Source organism: Marmota flaviventris, chromosome 8 (assembly GCF_047511675.1).
Source record: "Marmota flaviventris isolate mMarFla1 chromosome 8, mMarFla1.hap1, whole genome shotgun sequence".
NCBI classification, from domain to species: Eukaryota; Metazoa; Chordata; class Mammalia; order Rodentia; family Sciuridae; genus Marmota; species Marmota flaviventris.
The window spans coordinates 41,852,749-41,875,772 of NC_092505.1; the positions used below are offsets into that span (position 1 = coordinate 41,852,749).

General features: G+C 39.9%; 1 protein-coding gene across 1 annotated transcript in view; it reads right to left on the reverse strand.

Annotated features, from left to right (window-relative positions):
* Positions 1-19,510: 19,510 nt before the first annotated feature.
* LOC114105187 (peroxisomal bifunctional enzyme-like) overlaps positions 19,511-23,024 on the reverse strand; it is a 31,724-nt gene continuing 28,210 nt past the window's right edge. Inside the window, exon 7 of the mRNA XM_027951566.2 lies at positions 19,511-22,801. Coding sequence (XP_027807367.2) covers positions 21,540-22,801 — 1,262 coding nt within the window. The 3' untranslated portion in view covers positions 19,511-21,539. The remainder of the gene's footprint in view (positions 22,802-23,024) is intronic.

Consider the following 23,024-nt stretch of genomic DNA (forward strand, 5'->3'; position numbering starts at 1 on the left):
AAAAAAAAACCTGTGCCAACACATAAGCACCACATGCAATTATTTCTGAGGCAGATGTATCAATGACGAAGCAGCAGTCAAATGAAAAGAAGCTTTCAACTTATCTATCCCTGGAAGAAACTTACCCAGAATCTGATTCCACACCTGAAAAATGGGTTAACTCAAATAGGATTTAAAATAGGGGAAAATGCCTAAGGGATCTATCACCTGTATCCAAAAATATACCTATAACTTTAAGATGAACAAGCTGTAGTTTAATTATCACATTTTTTTAAAAAATATGCTAGGCGCAGTGGCCCACATCTGTAATCCCAGTGACTTGGAAGGCTGAGGCAGGAGGATCACAAGTTCAAGGCCAACCTGGGCAACTTGGTGAGACCTTGTCTCAAAAAAACAGAAAGGGCTGATGATGTAGCTCCAGGGGTAGAGGATGGCTGGGTTCAATCCCAAGTACCACAAAGCAATCATAATCATTATAGTAAATAAGTAAAACAAATAGAAATTAAAAAATAAAAAGGCCATTTAGTGGCTTATATGGTATCTTGTCCATAGTGTAGTTGTGCCAGGACAGTGGGATAGGTTGCAGACAAGTCAAAGAAAGTACCCGAGACAGCATCGGAAGCATGATTTATCAGGAAAAGTTTACAAGAGATCAGTGACTGCTCCAAGAACAGTTCAGTAGTAAAAGGCTGATGGCACCTCTGTCCCTCACAGTGATTTGTCAAGCAGTGCCTCCTCTCCCTTTGTCCAGTGACATTCAGCTGGACGGATGACAGGTATCCTTTCCACAGTGCTCTCAGTTCCGCCTGTCTCCCCTCGGAGAGGGATTTCATATCTTGTACTACAGAAGCAGTGACATCATCAGCATTAGCTTGCTAAGTTTGTTTGTATGACCAGCATTCCAAGCAGCAACTGTCTAAGTGTACTTGCCAGAAAGTAACTTTCTACAGATAATGCTAACTTGTTCCGCTTCCCAGTGTACCTGAGAGACAGCCAGTGTCCTTCAAGATAATATGTATCTGGACTTTCTGGCCCATGCTTGCTCTTTGTTTCCTTAACTTGGCTAGGTTTGGGGGACAAGGACTTGACATTCTGTCTCCCCTTTCCTTTAGGGAGTATACAAGTGGGTAGCAAGCTTATTCATTATGACAATAGTAAGTTCAGAATGATGACATGTGGATATCAGGAGATTAATGTGACTCTAGATACAGCAATAGAAGTATCTCAGAGATGGGATATAACAGCCTTGCTCAACTGTGAACAGATCAGTCCACAACTAGGATACTGCCTACATTTCTGGGGGTCATAGTCTTCATGGGATTATAACTACATTAGCATATGTTCAGAACAAAAACACCAGGATGTTTAAGAACCTGGATACTGCTCTAAAAAAAGGACAGGCAGAGGGAAAAGGAAAATGCTAACTCCATTTAGTCATTTAATGAACATGAGTTCCATACCACATCCAGGAAAGACTGAGAAACCCTATTTCATTCTGAGAATGACCCAGACATACAAAGACAAGATAGGCTGTCACCGCAAGAAATTCCTATTATATATTCAGATATATTTATTGGAAGGGTCAAACAGCCATGATCAGAAAAAGAATTAGATGGTTCTCCATCATTTCATGTGATACAAATAGGACCAGTGGAAAGAAGTTCGAAAGTAACTAAGTTCAGCTCACTATAATGAAGAGTATTTTTAAAAATCAAGACTAATAAAGGAAGAGCCTGTCTATTAGATTGTAATGGTTCACTGGTTACTGGTAACCAAGCCAGGGAACACACTGAGATCCCAGCTGGCTGGATTCTGTTGCCTGCCTGTAGAAGAAATAAAAAATGTAAAAAGAAGAAAAAAAAAAGACTTTAGGCAGTTTGGCCAAAACTTGGAGAAGCAGCAAATTTGCTTTTCCCCTAGTCCTATAGAAGTGATTACAATTTATAGGAAAATTTCAGGAAATAAATATATGTAGATTTAGGTAGGCTGTGCCAGCCAGAGAATGTGTTACAATTCCTTTCCTTGGTGCTAGGGCATGCCAGCCTCTCAGTTTCCATTGTCAGGTAGAAACTCCAGAAGCAGAAAAGCAGTTTTCTGTAAGTTGCTTTTAATTTTGAAGAAGCTGCTTCATATTTACCAAGGATACTGCTGAGATGAAGCAGGTACTGACTTTGACTATATTTAACCATCCTCACATTCCACACTGATCTGTACTCTCCCAGGAAATGCACTCATCTACTTGTGTCCTTCAGCATTCCAGGTTTCCCATAGTTTCTACTTCCAATTCTGTAACCTCCCCTCTGAAGCTTTTTAATTTGGAACATTTCTGAGCACAAATAACTATAATGAGAGAAAGGAAGAAAAGACCCATCAAGCAGATGGGACACAAAAATAGCAATACTGTTCCTAGTGGCTTGAATTTGTAAAAAAGGAAAAAAAAATCAAGGATTCTCCATCCTTTAATTCATGAATCCAATTAACAGTATTCAACCATGTTCAATTAATGTAAATAAGAATTTGTTACACACTGCACCTCCAGTTGGGAGCTATTTTCTTCTAACCAACAAGAAAAAAAAATAATTCTCACTTAAGTTAACTTGGAAAAATTTGTGTCCTAAATAAAAGCACATGAAAGAGAATACAAAAGGAAAAAGAAACTGGGGGAAGACCTCAGCATGGAGAGGTACATCTTGCGGGTAGGGGGGAATGGCAGTGGGCCATCATGAAGGACTAGGTTTTATAGGGCCTTAGCAGAGCCAGGTCATGGGAACAGTTATTTTTGCTGGCCCTTTGGCGGGCAGAGCCAGGTCAGGGGAGGAGTTTTGATGGTGGGTTCATTTAGGGAGGGGCTGGGCAGGTGGGGGAACTGTACCTGAAGTTCCGTCCCTGGGGCTTATTGTCCATATCCTTCACTAAATAAGCATGCCAAAACCCTCTATTCTAAGATTATGTGAAAACTGACCTTGGAATATATTTAAAAAGAAATGATTCACCAGATATAGCAGGCCAAATATCGTGGACTAATCAAATTGTGGAATTCTGATTCAATGGCTACTTAAGTTTAATCTACTTATAAATGAAAAGCAAGAAAAATACAGAGAAAGAGCCTAGGTCATTTACTTCTGGCTTTCATACTGTGGTTTAAGATCCTTTAAGTGTACCTTAATTTGCTTTATTTTGTAATTCTTAGACACTATATTGGCTCTAAATGCTGTAACTGGGTATCTAAAGAGTGTGCCCTCCAAAACGGTTCCTTTAAACTTCCTGGAAGCAATTCCTCACCCTTCAGCTGAAAAACTTGTCAATGGGACAAGTTCAGTTTCCAAGTCGGGAAGCCAAGTGAAGAAGAAAGTGAGGCGCTTCTTGCACCACCGACCCCGACCCCGCAACGGAGGCTTCCCCTCCGCTGGCCATCAACTCCCTCGTCGCTCTGCCACTTCTCAACACCCGGCCTGGGCGTTTCCAGTACCAAAGAAAAAGGGAGTCCGATCTTGCCGGGACCAGGGCATCCCCTTTCGTGCCAGTGTCCAGAGCTAGCTTCCACCCCCGGGAATTCCTCTAGATGCCAAGGCAGCGCCAACCCAGGGGTCGCGCTCCAGGGCAGTTCTAAAGACCCCGAATTCAGCGCTGCCCCAGCCCACAGGGCGGCATCGTCCGGAGAGAGCGGAACCACCCGCCGCAGCGCGCGGGCAGCAATCTGAACAGCCCCGCGGGAGACCCTAGGACCGCGGCACCGCTTACAGTGACACCATCCTAGGTGACAACAGCACTGCAACTTGAAGCACTGGAGAGCCCGTCGCATGGTTGGAGGACGGGTGTGCAGGCGGCTCCGGCTCCAGGGCGCATCTCCTCTCTCCACCCCACCCTGCTCCAGCCTCACCCTCTCTGGACAGGTCTCATATAGCCCTCCTAACACCCCTTCCAGAATCAAGTAGAGTCCCTGGAGGGCGCACACCCTCCACGACCAGCTTCCCTTGCGTTCCAAAGCTACCGCTCTGGTGGGCACATCTCAGGGACCAGCGACTCCCTTGGCACCCAAGTTCACTAGATCCTTCCCGAGCCCACCCAGACCAAACTTGTCTAGTTCTGCAATGAGCTAGCTGAGTGCAGACTCTGTGTGTGTGTGTGGTGCGGGGGCGGGGGGGGGGGGGGGGGGATGGGCGGCGGGGCAGCGTGTTCTTCTCCTTCCAGGAAATGGGAAAGGTTAAAAAAGTCCAGGGCCCAGTGGCCACCTCCTCCCTTCAGGACCCTTTGTGGTTGGGAAAGGATGAATGGTGGAGATGCTGGGGATGAGCTCCTGAAGAGGTGACTGTTTGCTTTTTCCTTTGGGGCCCATTGTTACTGGAAAAGGATTTACTGGGAAAAGATTAATAGTTGGCTAATTTCCCTCCTTCCTCCTGAGCCACACCAACTTTCTATTTTTCCCTGTGGCTATCTTGTAGAATTATCATTTTCCATAACCCTTCATTTCCAACCCTCCCAGGGGTGCTTGGTCTCTTGCAGAGACAACATAGCTCTAGCGCTTCCAGTGATGTTAACTGGATTGAGGCCTTTATTAATACTACATTGCAGCTAAAATTCTCCCTCTTCTATTTTTATTTTAGGCTGGGAATTCAACAAAGGGCATCCGGCATGCTAAGTATTTTCTTCTGCCTGCACTTCTATGCATCATCTTTTACACCTCCTTGGGTTGGGATCCCATTTTAGAGATCTGTGATCTAGTTGGTTCCCCAAAATTTGGTATGTCCCCTTTGGTCCTGGCTGAGAGGTACTGCTTTTCCAATTGCTCTTCTTTCCCATTGTGACATTGTTGACCATCTCTCTGATAATGCACTTTCACTGTGAGTGCTTTTCTCTCTCAGTAGGTAGTGGGCAATTTGAGGTTCAAGTATGCCTCTGAGACTTTCCTACTAAATCTACTAAATGTTGATGTAGAGTTTTACTCTCAGGTTCATAGTGGACAGCTCCACAAACTGTTTACAACAATTATATGCTGGGTATGATATAAAAAATGTGCATTCAACATAAAATTGAAAAACAGGTTGGCAAAAAAAAATTAAAGGAAGAAATTGTTTTATAAGAATAGATTCTCAAAATTGCCAGTGCATCAGAATTACCTATGGCACCAAGGGAAAAAAAATCAAAATGAAAACAAACAAAAAAACACTACTTCTCAAACCCACCTGCATTAGTTTAGATTCGACTTAACTGTGAGTAAAGACTTACAGTAATACTGACCCACCCATGATAGGAGCTAGATCTCTCTCTCATAAATGACTCTGAGGGAAAGTATTTGTAGTGGCAACTATGCTCCCTGAGGTCTTTGGTGATCCATTCTTGCTGCCCTCCATTCTATGGAGTGGCCTTTGTCTTCACATTCAGTACAGTGGATAGAGCTCCAACCATCACATTTGTGTTCCAGGCATCAAAGTGTATAAAGGAACAAAAAAGAAAAAGAATGCACATCTTTTTTTTTTTGCTAAGAGAGAGTCCTGAAGCTGCCACAGGAGACCCCCAGATAGATTCCAAGAGGCTCTCAGACCCTCATTCTAACAGGTTATCTTACACTGGGTAAAAGACAGCAAATAAATACTGCAATGGAGAAGACTTAAGAATTCTAGGGAGAAGAATGAAAAGCCCTGAATGCCAGGTTTTGTTCACAACTAAAACACTCAGGGGTCACTCCAGGGGAACTGGGCTAATTTGGCTTCGTAAAATAACCACACAAGAGACAGAAATACTTTTTTCTTTGAGGTTGCTGTGACAGCTCCTCTGACCTTAAGGATCCGCAGGAAGAGAGAGAGAGAGAGCGAGCGAGCATGTGCTGACCCCTTTTATTGAGGAGAAGCTATTCAAATGAGGCAAAGGGTCAGGTTTCAAGGGGTTGAGTCTAGCTTCATGATGTCTGCTGTCAGCAGGTTGACTGACATCTAAGAAGGCCACACCCAAAGGCACAGTAAGAGAAAGGGACACACAAAGAGTGTTTCCATGGAACATTCTATCCCAAACAGGGCAAGGGGTAATATTATAAAGGAACAGGTGAGCATAGCTCCACCCATGGGATGTAGGAAGGCGCATGCATGAATACACAGTTGCTCGCACCCTAAAGATTGGGGCTATCATCTGGGTTGACCCACAATGTCGCACCAATCAGAAGGGGAGACAGACAGATTAATGTGCTAGTCTGACTCCCACACCTGATCATCTCTCTCACATTCTTTCTTAGGGTGCTTTGGTTGGGGAAGCTATTAAAAAGAACAAACAAGATGCAAGTTCTTCCCAAATATTTGGTACCATTGGAAACCCACTTCAAATGGAGATTTTCCCACCACATTCTCAGTGAACATTCTTTTAGAATGATATTTACAGTAATCAACAGAAGACTTTTGGTCATGAAGAGAGAGCCCTGGACAACACTGGGTATTCCACAATGCTGAGTGGCGTCTTCACATTTTTCTATCTGAATGACAACCCATTGATATACTATATGAATGGTGTCCCTCAGAGTGGTATGATGTGTAACTTATCTGTTAAACTCAAAATATACATAAACTGACAAGAAGAGCCGATGGTACCAATTTTCCCAAGAACAATCTGTTCTCTCGTGTTTTTTTCTTTTTATTAAGAATCAGTTTTTTAAAAATATTTCAAATGTTGAAAGATAATGGGTTCCAACAAAGAATCTTGTATCCAGCAAAATTAAGCTCAGGTTTGAAGATGAAATAAAAACCTTCCACGATAAACAAAAGTTAAAAGAATTTGCAGCTAGAAAACTGACACTTCAAAACATCCTTGGCAAAACATTACATGAAGAGGAAATGAAAAATAACAATGAAAACCAACAGTGGGAGGTAATATAGTAAAGGAAAAACTAATCAAAGAGGAAAAACAAATCAAGTTAAATAACAAAAATAAACAAGTATGACTGAAAATACAAACCATATCTCAATAGTAACCCTAAATGTGAATGGCTTAAACTCATCAATAAAAAGACATAGGCTGATAGAGTGGATTAAAAAAAAAGATCCAACAATATGCTGCCTACAGGAGACTCATCTGATAGGAAAAGACATACACAGAATGAAGGTGAAAGGTTGGGAAAAATCATACCACTCACATGGACCTCGGAAGCAAGCAGGGGTGTCCATACTCATATCAAATAAAATAGACTTTAAGCCAAAGTTAATCAAAAGAGATAAAGAAGAACACTACATATTGCTCAAGGGAACCATACACCAACAAGACATAACAATCATTAATATATATGCCCCAAACAATGTTGCAGCTACATTCATCAAACAAACTCTTCTCAAGTTCAAGAGTCAAATAGACCACAACACAATAATAATGGGTGATTTTAACACACCTCTCTCACCACTGGACAGATCTTCCAAACAAAAGTTGAATAAAGAAACTATAGAACTCAATAACACAATTAATAACTTAGACTTAATTGACATATATAGAATATATCGACCAACATTAAGCAGATACACTTTTTTCTCAGCAGCACACGGATCCTTCTCAAAAATAGACTATATATTATGCCATAGGACAACTCTTAGCAAATACAAAGGAGTAGAGATACTACCATGCATTTTACCCAATCAAAATGAAATGAAATTTGGAAATCAATGATAAAATAAGGAAGAAAAATTCCTACATCACATGGAGATTGAACAATATGCTACTGAATGAACAATGGGTTATTGAAAACATCAAAGAGGAAATTAAAAAATTCTTAGAGGTAAATGAAAACTCAGACACAACATATCGAAATCTCTGGGACACTAGGAAAGCAGTACTAAGAGGAAAATTCATTGCATTGAGTTCATTCCCCCTTAAAAGAAGAAAAAGCCAACAAATAAATGACCTCACACTACATCTCAAAGCCCTAGAAAAAGAAGAACAAATCAACAGCAAATGCAGTATAAGGCAAAAAATAATTAAAATCAGAGCTGAAATCAATGAAATCGAAACAAAAGAAACAATTGAAAAAATTGACAAAACTAAAAGTTGGTTCTCTGAAAAAATAAATAAGATTGATAGACCCTTAGCCATGCTAACGAAGAGAAGAAGAGAGAGAACCCAAATTACTAGCATATGGGATGAAAAAGGCAATATCACAACAGACACTACAGAAATACAGAAGATAATTAGAAATTATTTTGAAACCTTATACTCCAATAAAATAGAATATAGTGAAGGCATTCATAAATTCTTTAAGTCATATGATCTGCCCAAATTGAGTCAGGAGGATATACACAACTTAAACAGACCAATATCAAGTGAGGAAATAGAAGAAGCCATCAAAAGACTACCAACCAAGAAAAGCCCAGGACTGGACGGATATACAGCCGAGTTTTATAAGACCTTTAAAGAAGAACTAATTCCAATACTCTACAACCTATTTCAGGAAATAGAAAAAGAGGGAGTACTTCCAAGTTCATTCTATGAGGCCAATATCATCCTGATTCCAAAACCAGACAAAGACATATCAAAGAAAGAAAACTTCAGACCAATATATCTAATGAATATGGATACAAAAATTCTCAATAAAATTCTGGCAAATAGGATACAAAAACATATAAAAAAAAGATCGTACACCATGATCAAGTGGAATTCATCCCCAGGATGCCAGGTTGGTTCAATATATGGAAATCAATAAATGTAATTCATCACATCAATAGACTTAAAGATAAGAACCATATGATCATCTCAACAGATGCAGAAAAAAGCATTTGACAAAAATATAGCGCCCCATTATGTTCAAAAAACTAGAAAAACTAGGGATAACAGGAACTTACCTCAACATTGTAAAAGCTATCTATGCTAAGCCTCAGGCCAGCATAATTCTAAATGGAGGAAAACTGAAGGCATTCCCTGTAAAATCTGGAACAAGACAGGGATCCCTCTTTCACCACTTCTATTCAACATAGTTCTTGAAACACTGGCCACAGCAATTAGACAGACGAAAGAAATTAAAGGAATAACTATAGGAAAAGAAGAACTTAAACTAGCACTATTTGCTGATGATATGATTCTATACCTAGAAGACCCAAAAAATTCTACCAAGAAACTTCTAGAACTAGTAAATGAATTCAGCAAAGTGGCAGGATATAAAATCAACACCCATAAATCAAAGGCATTCCTGTATATCAGTGACAAATCCTCTGAAAAGGACATGAGGAAGACTACCCCATTCACAATATCCTCAAAAAAATAAAATACTTGGGAATCAACCTAACAAAAAAGGTGAAAGATCTTTACAATGAAAACTATAGAACCCTAAAGAAAGAAATAGAAGAAGACCTTAGAAGATGGAAAGATCTACCTTGCTCATGGATTGGCAGAATTAATATTATTAAAATGACCATACTACCAAAAGCACTATATAGGTTCAATGCAATTCTGATCAAAATCCCAATGGCATTCCTCTTAGAAATAGAAAAAGAAATCATGAAATTCATCTGGAAAAATAAGAGACCCAGAATATCTAAAACAATTCTAAGCAGGAAGAGTGAAACAGGTGGTATCGCTATACCAGACTTTAAACTATACTACAGAGCAATAGTAACAAAAACAATATGGTACTGGCACCACAAAAGGCTAGTAGACCAATGGTACAGAATAGAGGACACAGAGATTAACCCACAGAATTACAACTACTTTATATTAGACAAAGGTGCCAAAACCATGCACTGGAGAAAGGATAGCATCTTCAACAAATGGTGCTGGGAAAACTGGAAATCCATATGCAACAAAATGAAATTGAATCCCTATCTCTCACCATGCACAAAAGTTAACTCAAAATGGATCAAGGATCTAGGGATTAAACCAGAGACTCTGCATCTAATAGAAGAAAAAGTGAGAACAGGCCCAGCGGCCCGCCAGCGTGGAAGACACATCGCCCGGGTTGGGGGAGGGGCAGAGCCGCCTTGCGCCTGCAAGGAAGGCGGACCTGCGACCCACAGGCAGAAGAGGCCCAGCAACCCGCGGAGGGGCAGAGCCGCCCCCGCGCCTGCAAGGTAGGCGGACCTGCGAACACCAACAGAACAGGCCCAGCGGCCCGCCAGCGTGGTAGACACATCGCCCCGTTTGGGGGAGGGGCAGAGCCGCAGCCCGCGCCTGTGATGGAGACTTTGCAACTATACGAGAGCAATATAAATATATAGGGGGAAAATTCAATAACACAACAGTTTCACCAAGCAGAAAGAAACGCGAACAATATGAAAAGACAAGGAAAGAAAGGACCACAAGCAATGCAGGTCAACTCAACTTTAGAAGAGTTAATAGCTGCAGCAGATGGAATGTCAGATAAAGAATTCAGGATATACATGCTTCAGATGATCTGGAGTCTCAAGAAAGACATTAGACAGCAAAATCAGACAATGAAAGGTCACTTTGACAATGAATTACATAAACAAATCCAAGAAGCAAAAGATCAACTATACAGGGAGATAGAGGTTATAAAAAACAAACAAACAGAAATCCTAGAAATGCAGGAAGCAATAAACCAACTTAAAAACTCAATTGAGAATACTACCAGCAGAGTAGAACACTTAGAAGACAGAACATCAGACAATGAAGACAAAGTATTTCAACTTGAAAAGAACATAGACAGCTCAGCAAGACTGTTAAGAAACCATGAGCAGAACATCCAAGAAATATGGGATAACATAAAGAGACCAAACTTAAGAGTCATTGGGATACAGGAAGGTATAGAGGTCCAAACCAAAGGAATGAGCAATCTATTCAATGAAATAATACGAGAAAACTTCCCAGACTGGAAGAAAGAGACAGAATCCCAAATCCTAGAAGCCTACAGGATGCCGAATGTGCAAAATCATAAGAGATCCACACCTAGACACATTATAATGAAGATGCCCAACATACAGAATAAGGAGAGAATTTTAAAAACTACAAGAGAAAGGAAGCAGATTACATTTAGGGGTAAACCAATCAGGATAACAGCTAATCTTTCAATACAGACTCTGAAAGCTAGAAGATCCTGGAATAACATATTTCAAACACTGAAAGAAAATGGATTCCAACCAAGAATTGTGTATCCAGCGAAATTAAGCTTCAGGATGGAAGATGAAATTAAAACCTTCCACGATAAACAAAAGTTAAAAGAATTTGCAGCTAGAAAACCATCTCTTCAAAACTTCCTCGGCAAAACATTACAGGAAGAGGAAATGGAAAATAACAATGAAAACCAACAGTGGGAGGTAGTACAGTAAAGGGGGGAAAAATAATCAAAAGGAAAACAAACCATGTTTAGTAACATAAATAAACAAATATGGCTGGAAGAACAACCCATATCTCAATAACAACCCTAAATGTTAATGGCTTAAACTCACCAATTAAGAGACACAGGCTAGTAGAATGGATCACAAAACAAGACCCAACAATATGCTGCCTACAGGAGACGCATTTGATAGGAAAAGACATACATAGACTGAAGGTGAAAGGTTGGGAAAAATCATATCACTCATATGGACTTCGGAAACAAGCAGGAGTGTCCATACTCATATCAAATAAAATAGATTTCAAGCCAAAGTTAATCAAAAGGGATAAAGAGGGACACTACATACTGCTCAAGGGAACCATACACCAACAAGACATAATAATCATAAATATATATGCCCCAAACAATGGTGCAGCTATGTTCATCAAACAAACTCTTCTCAAGTTCAAGAGTCTAATAGACCACCATACAATAATGATGGGAGACTTCAACACACCTCTCTCACCACTGGACAGATCTTCCAAACAAAAGTTGAATAAGGAAACTATAGAACTCAATAACACAATTAATAACCTAGACTTAATTGACATATATAGAATATACCACCCAACATCAAGCAGTTACACTTTTTTCTCAGCAGCACATGGATCCTTCTCAAAAATAGATCATATATTATGTCACAGGGCAACTCTTAGACAATATAAAGGAGTAGAGATAATACCATGCATCTTATCTGATCATAATGGAATGAAACTGAAAATCAACGATAAAAGAAGGAAGGAAAAATCATGCATCACTTGGAGAATGAACAATAGGTTACTGAATGATCAATGGGTTATAGAAGACATCAAGGAGGAAATTAAAAAATTCTTAGAGATAAAGGAAAACACAGAAACAACATATCGGAATCTATGGGACACATTGAAAGCAGTTCTAAGAGGAAAATTCATTGCTTGGAGTTTATTCCTTAAAAAAAGAAAAAACCAACAAATAAATGATCTCATACTTCATCTCAAAATCCTAGAAAAAGAAGAGCAAAACAACAGCAAAAGAAGTAGAAGGCAAGAAATAATTAAAATCAGAGCTGAAATTAATGAAATCGAAACAAAAGAAACAATTGAAAAAATTGACAAAACTAAAAGTTGGTTCTTTGAAAAAATAAATAAAATCGACAGACCCTTAGCCATGCTAACGAAAAGAAGAAGAGAGAGAACTCAAATTACTAGTATACGGGATGAAAAAGGCAATATCACAACAGACACTTCAGAAATACAGAAGATAATCAGAAATTATTTTGAATCCTTATACTCCAATAAAATAGAAGATAGTGAAGGCATTGATAAATTTATTAAGTCATATGATCTGCCCAAATTGAGTCAGGAGGATATAGACAACCTAAACAGACCAATATCAATTGAGGAAATAGAAGAAACCATCAAAAGAATACCAACTAAGAAAAGCCCAGGACCAGATGGGTATACAGCAGAGTTTTACAAAACCTTTAAAGAGGAACTAATACCAATACTTTTCAAGCTATTTCAGGAAATAGAAAAAGAGGGAGAACTTCCAAATTCACTCTACGAGACCAACATCACCCTGATTCCTAAACCAGACAAAGACACTTCAAAGAAAGAAAACTATAGACCAATATCTCTAATGAACCTAGATGCAAAAATCCTCAATAAAATTCTGGTGAATCGGATACAAAAACATATCAAAAAAATTGTGCACCATGATCAAGTAGGATTCATCCCTGGGATGCAAGGCTGGTTCAATATACGGAAATCAATAAATGTTATTCACCACATCAATAGACTTAAAAATAAGAACTATATGATCATCTCGATAGATGCAGAAAAAGCATTCGACAAAGTACAGCATCCCTTTATGTTCAAAACTCTAGAAAAACTAGGGATAACAGGAACATACCTCAAAATTGTAAAAGCAATCTATGCTAAGCCTCAGGCTAGCATCACTCTGAATGGAGAAAAATTGAAGGCATTCCCTCTAAAATCTGGAACAAGACAGGGATGCCCTCTCTCACCACTTCTGTTCAACATAGTTCTCGAAACACTGGCCAGAGCAATTAGACAGACGAAAGAAATTAAAGGCATAAAAATAGGAAAAGGAGAACTTAAATTATCACTATTTTCAGATGACATGATTCTATACCTAGCAGACCCAAAAGGGTCTACAAAGAAACTATTAGAGCTAATAAATGAATTCAGCAAAGTGGCAGGATATAAAATCAACACGCATAAATCAAAGGCATTCCTGTATATCAGCGACAAATCCTCTGAAATGGAAATGAGGACAACCACTCCATTCACAATATCCTCAAAAAAAATAAAATACTTGGGAATCAACCTAACAAAAGAGGTGAAAGACTTATACAATGAAAACTACAGAACCCTAAAGAGAGAAATAGAAGAAGATCTTAGAAGATGGAAAAATATACCCTGTTCATGGATAGGCAGAACTAACATCATCAAAATGGCGATATTACCAAAAGTTCTCTATAGGTTTAATGCAATGCCAATCAAAATCCCAACAGCATTTCTTGTAGAAATAGATAAAGCAATTATGAAATTCATATGGAAAAATAAAAGACCCAGAATAGCAAAAACAACTCTAAGCAGGAAGTGTGAATCAGGCGGTATAGCGATACCAGACCTCAAACTATACTACAGAGCAATAGTAACAAAAACAGCATGGTACTGGTACCAAAACAGGCGGGTGGACCAATGGTACAGAATAGAGGACACAGAAACCAATCCACAAAACTACAACTATCTTATATTTGATAAAGGGGCTAAAAGCATGCAATGGAGGAAGGATAGCATCTTCAACAAATGGTGCTGGGAAAACTGGAAATCCATATGCAACAAAATGAAACTGAATCCCTTTCTCTCGCCATGCACAAAAGTTAACTCAAAATGGATCAAGGAGCTTGATATCAAATCAGAGACACGGCATCTGATACAAGAAAAAGTTGGCTACGATCTACATACTGTGGGGTCGGGCTCCAAATTCCTCAATAGGACACCCATAGCACAAGAGTTAATAACTAGAATCAACAAATGGGACTTACTCAAACTAAAAAGTTTTTTCTCAGCAAAAGATACAATAAGAGAGGTAAATAGAGAGCCTACATCCTAGGAACAAATCTTTACTCCTCATACTTCAGATAGAGCCCTAATATCCAGAGTATACAAAGAACTCAAAAAATTAGACAATAAGAGAACAAACAACCCAATCAACAAATGGGCCAAGGACCTGAACAGACACTTCTCAGAGGAGGACATACAATCAATCAACAAGTACATGAAAAAATGCTCACCATCTCTAGCAGTCAGAGAAATGCAAATCAAAACCACCCTAAGATACCATCTCACTCCAGTTAGATTGGCAGCCATTATGAAGTCAAACAACAACAAGTGCTGGCGAGGATGTGGGGAAAAGGGTACACTTGTACATTGCTGGTGGGACTGCAAATTGGTACAGCCAATTTGGAAAGCAGTATGGAGATTTCTTGGAAAGCTGGGAATGGAGCCACCATTTGACCCAGCTATTCCCCTTCTCGGTCTATTCCCTAAAGACCTAAAAAGAGCATGCTACAGGGACACTGCGACATCGATGTTCATAGCAGCACAATTCACAATAGCTAGACTGTGGAACCAACCTAGATGCCCTTCAATGGATGAATGGATAAAAAAAAATGTGGCATTTATACACAATGGAGTATTACTCTGCATTAAAAAATGACAAAATCATAGAATTTACAGGGAAATGGATGGCATTAGAGCAGATTATGCTAAGTGAAGCTAGCCAATCCCTAAAAAACAAATGCCAAATGTCTTCTTTGATATAAGGAGAGTAACTAAGAACAGAGTAGGGTCGAAGAGCATGAGAAGAAGATTAACATTAAACAGGGATGAGAGGTGGGAGGGAAAGGGAGAGAGAAGGGAAATTGCATGGAAATGGAAGGAGACCCTCAGGGTTATACAAAATTACATACAAGAGGAAGTGAGGGGAAAGAGAAAAAAATACAAGGGGGAGAAATGAATTACAGTAGAGGGGGTAGAGAGAGAAGACGGGAGGGGAGGGGAGGGGAGGGGGGATAGTAGAGGATAGGAAAGGCAGCAGAATACAACAGACACTAGTATAGCAATATATAAAACAGTGGATGTGTAACCGATGTGATGCTGCAATCTGTATACGGGGTAAAAATGGGAGTTCATAACCCACTTGAATCAAAGTGTGAAATATGATATATCAAGAACTATGTAATGTTTTGAACAACCAACAATAAAAATTAAAGGAAAAAAAAAAAGAAGAAGAAAAAGTAGGCCCTAATCTCCATCATGTGGGACTAGGCCCCAAATTCCTTAATAAGATGCCTATAGCACAAGAATTAAAACCAAGAATTAACAAATGGGATGGATTCAAACTAAAAAGTTTTTTCTCAGCAAGAGAAATAATATGTGAGGTGAATAGGGAGCCTACATCCTGGGAACAAATTTTTACACCTCACACATCAGATAGAGCCCTAATCTCTAGGGTATACAAAGAACTCAAAAAGCTAAACACCAAAAAAAACAAATAACCCAATCAACAAATGGGCCAAGGACTTGAACAGATACTTCTCAGAAGAGGATATACAATCAATCAACAAATATATGAAAAAATTCTCATCATCTCTAGCAATCAGAGAAATGCAAATTAAAACTACTCTATGATACCATCTAACTCCAGTAAGAATGGCAGCCATGATGAAGACAAACAACAACACGTGCTAGCGAGGATGTGGGGGAAAAGGTACACTCATACACTGCTGGTGGGACTACAAATTGATGCAGCCAATTTGGAAAGCAGTATGGAGATTCCTTGGAAAGCTGGGAATGGAACCATCATTTGACCCAGCTATTCCTCTTCTCGGACTATAACCAAAGGACTTAAAAACAGCATACTACAGGGACACAGCCACATCAATGTTTATAGCAGCACAATTCACAATAGCTAGAATGTGGAGCCAACCAAATGCCCTTCAATGGATGAATGGTTAAAAAAAAATGTGGCATATATACACAATGCAATATAACTCAGCACTAAAAAATAATAAGATCATGGCATTTGCAGGGAAATGGATGGCATTAGAGCAGATTATACTAAGTGAAGTTAGCCAATCCCAAAAAAACAAATGCAGAATGTCTTCTCTGATATAAGTGGGGTGACTCAAAATGGGGTAGGGAGGAAGAGCAGGGGAAGAAGATTACCTCTACATAGGGAAGAGGGGTGGGAAAGAAAGGGAGGGAGAAAGGGAATTGCATGGATGGTGGAAGGATACCCTCATCGTTATACAAAACACATATATGAAGATGTGAGGAAAAAAAGAATAGCGTTAGATTAGGTAGAGAGAAGTGATGGGAGGGGAGGGGAGGGGAGGGGCTGGGGGGATAGGAAGGATAGTAGAATGAAATTATTATTCTGTGTGTATATATGTGACTGCATGACCAATATGATTCTGCAATCTGTACACTCAGAAAAATGAGAAATTATATCCCATCTGATTCAATGTATGATATGTCAAGGTCATTGTACTGTTGTTATGTGTAACTAATTAAAAAAAATAAAATTAAAACAAATTGGAGAAAAAAAGAATCATTTTTTTTAAAACACTTATTAGTTATCAATGGACCTTTATTATATATATTTATATGCGGTGCTGAGAATCGAACCCAATGCCTCACACATGCTAGGCAAGCACTCTACCACTGATCTACCATCCCAGCCCAATGTGTTTTCTTCTTGCAGAAAATTCTAGGCATAGTCCGGAGAGCTTGACTTCTATTAATCTCATCGATGGCCTCCAAAAGGGTTCAGATTATCTAGTGAGACTGCAACATTTCTGATTTCTAACTGCCTATTTTAAAGGCAAGTGTAAGACCTACAAATTTCAGGTTTATATCCTAAAAAGTGTAGATTCCACTTTATCCTTTCATGGACACCTGTTCCCACTGGAAATGAATGACTACTAGCAACTATAGCAGCCAATTAGCTTTATTGATTTGAGATGTATCATTAGTCTCATCTTTAAAGCTAGAGTCATACAAAAAAAGTACAAGGATGTTACCAATATAAAGTCCTCTGCAGAATCAATTACCATTAAAACACATTTAAAAAATGGGATTTGGAAGGTTTTTTTCCCCATAAAGATGGGTAGCTTAAAAATTAACAACAGCAAAATCAGCTTTTTAAGCAAGTGCACTTTCAACGACAGGACAGAATATCCTTAAAAGCTTCATCTTATTAATACAATTATAGGTAACACCAGACAAATTAGAATCAGTTTTGCTTCCTTTGATTATAAAATAAGAATACATGAGCCCATCCTTGTTTTCCCCATTGTTGATATAAAGTATTGATCCTTAAGTTTTAGTGGGTCCTAGGCCCTTTTGAGATATGAAATAAAATATGGGACCTCTTCCAAGTACTGCACATATACAAACTTAATCATAAAATCTACTCATAGTCCCTCTAGTTTCAAAACTTCAAACTAGAAGCTAGCGCAGGGAGGAAGTTTTAAGAACTCAAAACAAAATTCATTCAGGGTTGTAGGAGAAAAGTTAACGTGCCTGTCTTCTGTTCTCCTTCTTGGTAGAAGTCACGGGCTTTTTGTAGTTTCACACTTCCAGATGCTCAGTCACAGCACACTTCAGAAGCAGCGTGGAAGCAGTGTGGGAGCCGAAGTCATATTTCTTGTGGCCCTTGAGCCAGCCAGGACCCTGAGCTGAGAGTTGCTCCCTGGCCAGCACCAGTAGCTCAGCCACCAGCAACCGCCCCCACGACTTGCAGTTGGCTCACCAGATGCTGTATCCCGGTGGCCAGGTCTGGTGGCCTGAGGGCAATCACTGCAGCTGGTGTGGCAGTGGGCTCTGCTCTTGAGCACACACTGGGCATGCCATCACTGGGGCTTCAGTGGTGGAAGTAATGCTAGGCCCTCAACGCCTGAAATTACCAGGAGTCTCAGGGAACCCAGCCCACACAGTAGCAGTTGCTTGGTGGCCCTCGCTTTTATGAGGTAAAACATTTTTTTTGATGTTTGCCCAGAACCAGGGTGATGTTAAGCTCTGTGAGGGTTTCAGTGAGGTGCTAAAACAGTGCAGAATTTCAAATGGTTCGTCTAATCAAGAAGTTCAAATTGCCAGGCGTGATGGCACATGCCTGTAATCCCAGTTATTTGGAAGGCTGAGGCAAGGGGCTCCAAGTTCAAGGCCAGCCTCAGCAACTTAATGAGACCTCATTTCAAAATAAAAAATAAAAAGGGCTGAGATGGAAGTGACTAAGTGGTTAAGCTTCCCTGTGTTCAATCCCTGGTATGGCGGTGGGGGCCGGGGGCGGAGTTCAAATTGAAGAAGTAGAAAATCGGCTTTGATAACCAAGTTACTTTAGCATAAAAATGTAATTGATAGCGAAAGTATAAAATGTAAAACCATAAGTTAAATCTCTCTTAGTAGCTTCATGTTTCCCAATGGCAATAGAAGGATGTTTTAACTGAGTTCACTGAGTTGATACTGAATTTGGGGCTGGGCGATTGTGTGGCCTCCTTAACCAGCTGTTTTGATGTTATTCTTAGTGAGTTAATTAGAATAAGGTGATTTTTCTTCCAAAAAAATATATTAATGTGATTCTTTTTCTACATTAATTTGAAAACAAATCACCTTGGAGATAGTTACTATTTTCAAGAACTTTTCCCATGATATCTTTAATTTCAAAAAGTGAACTATATAAAATCTAGTAGTATATGACTCAAAAATTAGTCTCAATTAAACCACAATTAAAGAAAAGCTCTTGGATTTTTTAAAAAATATTTTTTAGTTTTACATGGACACAATATCTTTATCTTGTTTATTTTTATGTGGTGCTGAGGATCGAACCCAGTGCCTCACATGTGCAAGGCAAGTGCTCTGTCACTGAGCCACAACCCAAGCCCTGGATTTTTTTTTTTTTAATGGAAAACTTGTTCTCAGTTCATTCAAGATTTCTCTATCAGGACTTTTTTGTTTGAGCCAAGAGTCTTGCTAAATTGTCTAGGCTTCTCCTGGGATCAAGTGATTCTCCACCTCAGCCTCCTGGATAGAGGGTGATATAGGCTCACTCCACCACATGTGGCTCCATTAGGATTTTTGATGATTTTATTCAGGGTCACAGGTGAAACTGTGGTAAAAACATTTCATTTATACCACACTGAAGGACACATTTCCCACCATTTATTAATAACTTTATTGAGATATAATTCACATATCCAATAATTCATCCCTATAAATTACACAACTCAACAATTTTTTAGTTTATTCAGATTTATACCACCGCCATCACAATTCAATCACTTTAGAACATTTTCATAAAACCCAAAGGAAATTATGTACCCATTAGCAGTCAATCCCCATTATCTACTAAACAAAAATTCCAGTCTTGGGAAACCTCTATTTCTGTCTCTATTTGTTTACCCTGGACATTCCCTTTAATGTCTATATAACATATGGTCTTTTGTGACTGCCTTCTTTCACTCAGCCTGGTATATTCAAGGTTCCTCATGCTGTAGCAGATATCTGGATTTCATTTCTTTCTTTTTTAAAAAACATTTATTTTTTAGTTGTAAGTGGACACAATATCTTTATTTTATTTTAATGTTGTTCTGAGGATCGAACCCAGTGCCTCACACATGCTAGGCGAATGTTCTACCTCTGAGCCACAACCCCAGCCCAGGACTTCATTTCTTTTTGTGAGTAATAGCTGACTGTATGAACAGACCACATTTGTTAGTTGACATTTGGTTAGTGGACATTTGGGCTGTTTCGAGTTTTTGTCTGTGTAATTCTGACAAGTTTTTCTGTTGCATAGTGCTTAACTTTGAACAACACAAGTCAGAAAGTCAAAAAGAGAAGGATATTAATAGCAATAACAAAACTAAACATGATCTACTTTGCCATAATTTTAGATTTTTCAACCATTTCCAAATGCATATTCATAGGTCCTTGTCTTGACAGGGAAACTGGCATTGTTACACTGCTTAAGAACTAAGAAATCCTTGGAGCTGGAGCTGGAGCTCAGTGGCAGAGTGCTTGCCTAGCATGTGTGAGGCACTGGGTTTGATCCTTAGTACCACATTAAAAAAATATACAAATAAAGGCATTCTGTCCATCTACAACTACAAAAAAATTTTTTTTTTAAATTAAGAAATCCTTGAACGTTAGATGTTCACTAAGATCCCTTCTTAAACTAAGGGAACAACTTAGTCTTTCTATTACTTCTCCTTGAATAGAAAAGACCATAAAGACCATGTTACAGATGTTCTGTGTCCTGGGGAATAAACAACAAATATCACTGAGCCGCTTGCAAGCAGCAAGCACAGGAGACTGAGCCTTGGACAGAACTGATCTCATGAGCATGACTTGCCAAGCTGCCCTGGAGTGCCCTGTTTGGGTCTCAAATACTTGGAGCTCACCAATTTCCAACTCTGATGGGCCTTCTTTCTTGCTACTAATCTGCTTGTCCTTAGGCAGTGTTCCATACCCCCCGCCCATAGAGACCCTCACTGCAGACTCTACCCTGCCAATGATCTCCATCTCTGAAAGTATGGACCCAACAGCAACGCAGGCTTCTATACTAGTTTAATACCCTCTGGGCTCTAGGTCTGCCATGTGCTTTCAAGTGGAGCAAGAAACTCAGGGGGTGCTCAGTGACTGTGTGGGCATGTATGACCTATAGGATTTGCAATCAAGAATACGTATGTGAGGTTAAAAAGACAAAAGAAATTTTTTTTTGTATGTGTGATGCTGGGGATTGAACCCAGGGCCTTGTGCATGTGAGGCAAGCACTCTACCAACTGAGCTATATCCCCAGCCCAAGACAAAAGAAGTTTATGAACTTAGCTGCATTTATATTTTATTAAATGTTGAACATTGCTCCAACAATCAAAGCACTTGGGAACCTCAACGTATTCCTAAGGCTCTCTCATCAGCTATTGTAGAATTATATTTACACAACTTCATTCACTAAATTTATCTGAAAGGAACACATTCAGAGGCATAGAAAGCACTTTCATAAAGATTTCCTTCATTAGAATCAAGAAGAAAAAACACCAAAAGGAAGGTTTAAGTAACCAATTTCTTCCTTTGCTTTGCATTTCAGAGTACTCTTACTCTGGATTCTTGGAATTAACTTTATTGAAATCCAGTGAGTTTTACCCGATGCCAGCATGGGAGGCACAGCATGGAAGACTGAGTCACAATTTACTGCTGGGGGGCCCTGCCAAGCTTTGCCATTCTTTCAGAGGAGGGTTTCCCTGGGAAGCCAGCTTTTTTAGGTAGTCACTGGGCTCCAGGTGGGGAATATCAGGATTCTGCCTGTAGTACTTCTGCAACGTCTCCAGAACTGTGGGCAACCCAATTGTGGAAGCATAGAACATGGGCCCACCCTTGTGCCTTGGCCAGCTACACCCATTCAAGTAGATGGTATCAATGTGCTCTGGGCCAGCAGCCATCCCTTCTCCCAAAATACGGAACCCTTCATTGATGAGTGCATACAAGCAGCGCTCAAGGATCTCATCCTTGCTAATGACACGGGGTTCAATATGATGGGTTTCTCTGTACTGGGACAGAAATTTGGAAAGCCAGGGATCAGGTTTGTGAATCCTTCCCAATGGCTTGTCATACTGAAACCACCCCCGCCCTGTCTTCTGCCCATAGCGTCCTGATTCACAGAGCATATCAGGAATCGGGCAGTATCTTCTAGTACCCCGCTTTCGGACAGGAGTACCAGGAGGCAATGTGGGTCCAGTAAGACCTTGATCCTGGCGAACTTTCCAACCCACATCCAACCCAGCAAGGTCAGACCCTCGAAAGGGTCCCATTTTAAAACCAAACTCCTCCAGCACCTGATCTATCTCCTCTGGCTTGCTACCTTCTTCTAACAAGAAATATGTCTGGTCAAAATAAGGGACTAGCATTCGATTACCAACAAAGCCATGGCAGTTGCCTACGACTACGCCAATCTTCTTAATCTTTTTGGCTAAGTTCATAACAGTGGCAATGGTGGTGGGGGAAGAATGTCGGCTAGGAATAATCTCTAACAACTTCTTTACATGAGCTGGTGTGAAGAAGTGCATGCCAATGACCAAATGCGGCCGATCCGTGGAAGAAGCAAATTCATCCACGTCCAGGGCTGAAGTATTGGTGCACAAAAATGCTTCTGGCTTGCACACAGCTGACAGTTCAGCAAAGACTCGTTTCTTCAGCTTCATATCCTCAAATACTGCTTCGACAACTAAGTCTACGCTAGCAAGCTCCTTCATAGATGAACTGAACCTGAGTTTTGGTCCTGACCAAGGCTGGTCATTCTGTGGCATTTCGGATGCTGCCTTTTCCAAGCTGGAAGTTATTATCTTCTTTGCAGTTTTGAGCTGCTTTTGGTCTACTTCTACAGCAACCACAGGAATTTTCGCCCTTAGAAAAGTAATGACAATGCTTCGGCCCATGGTTCCCAAGCCTGCAGAGACAGTGAAGGAGAAAATGAATGATTCAATGGATAGGGAATTCGAAACTAGCTTATTGGACCACAGTTTCTATGGCAATGTGCCATATTGATACCAGCCCTACCCTGCCTTGTTGCCCATATCGTTCTGATTCACAGAGCATATCAGGAATCGGGTAGTATCTTGTATTATCCCACTTTGGGGCAGAAGTGCCCGGAGGCAATGTGGGTCCAGTAA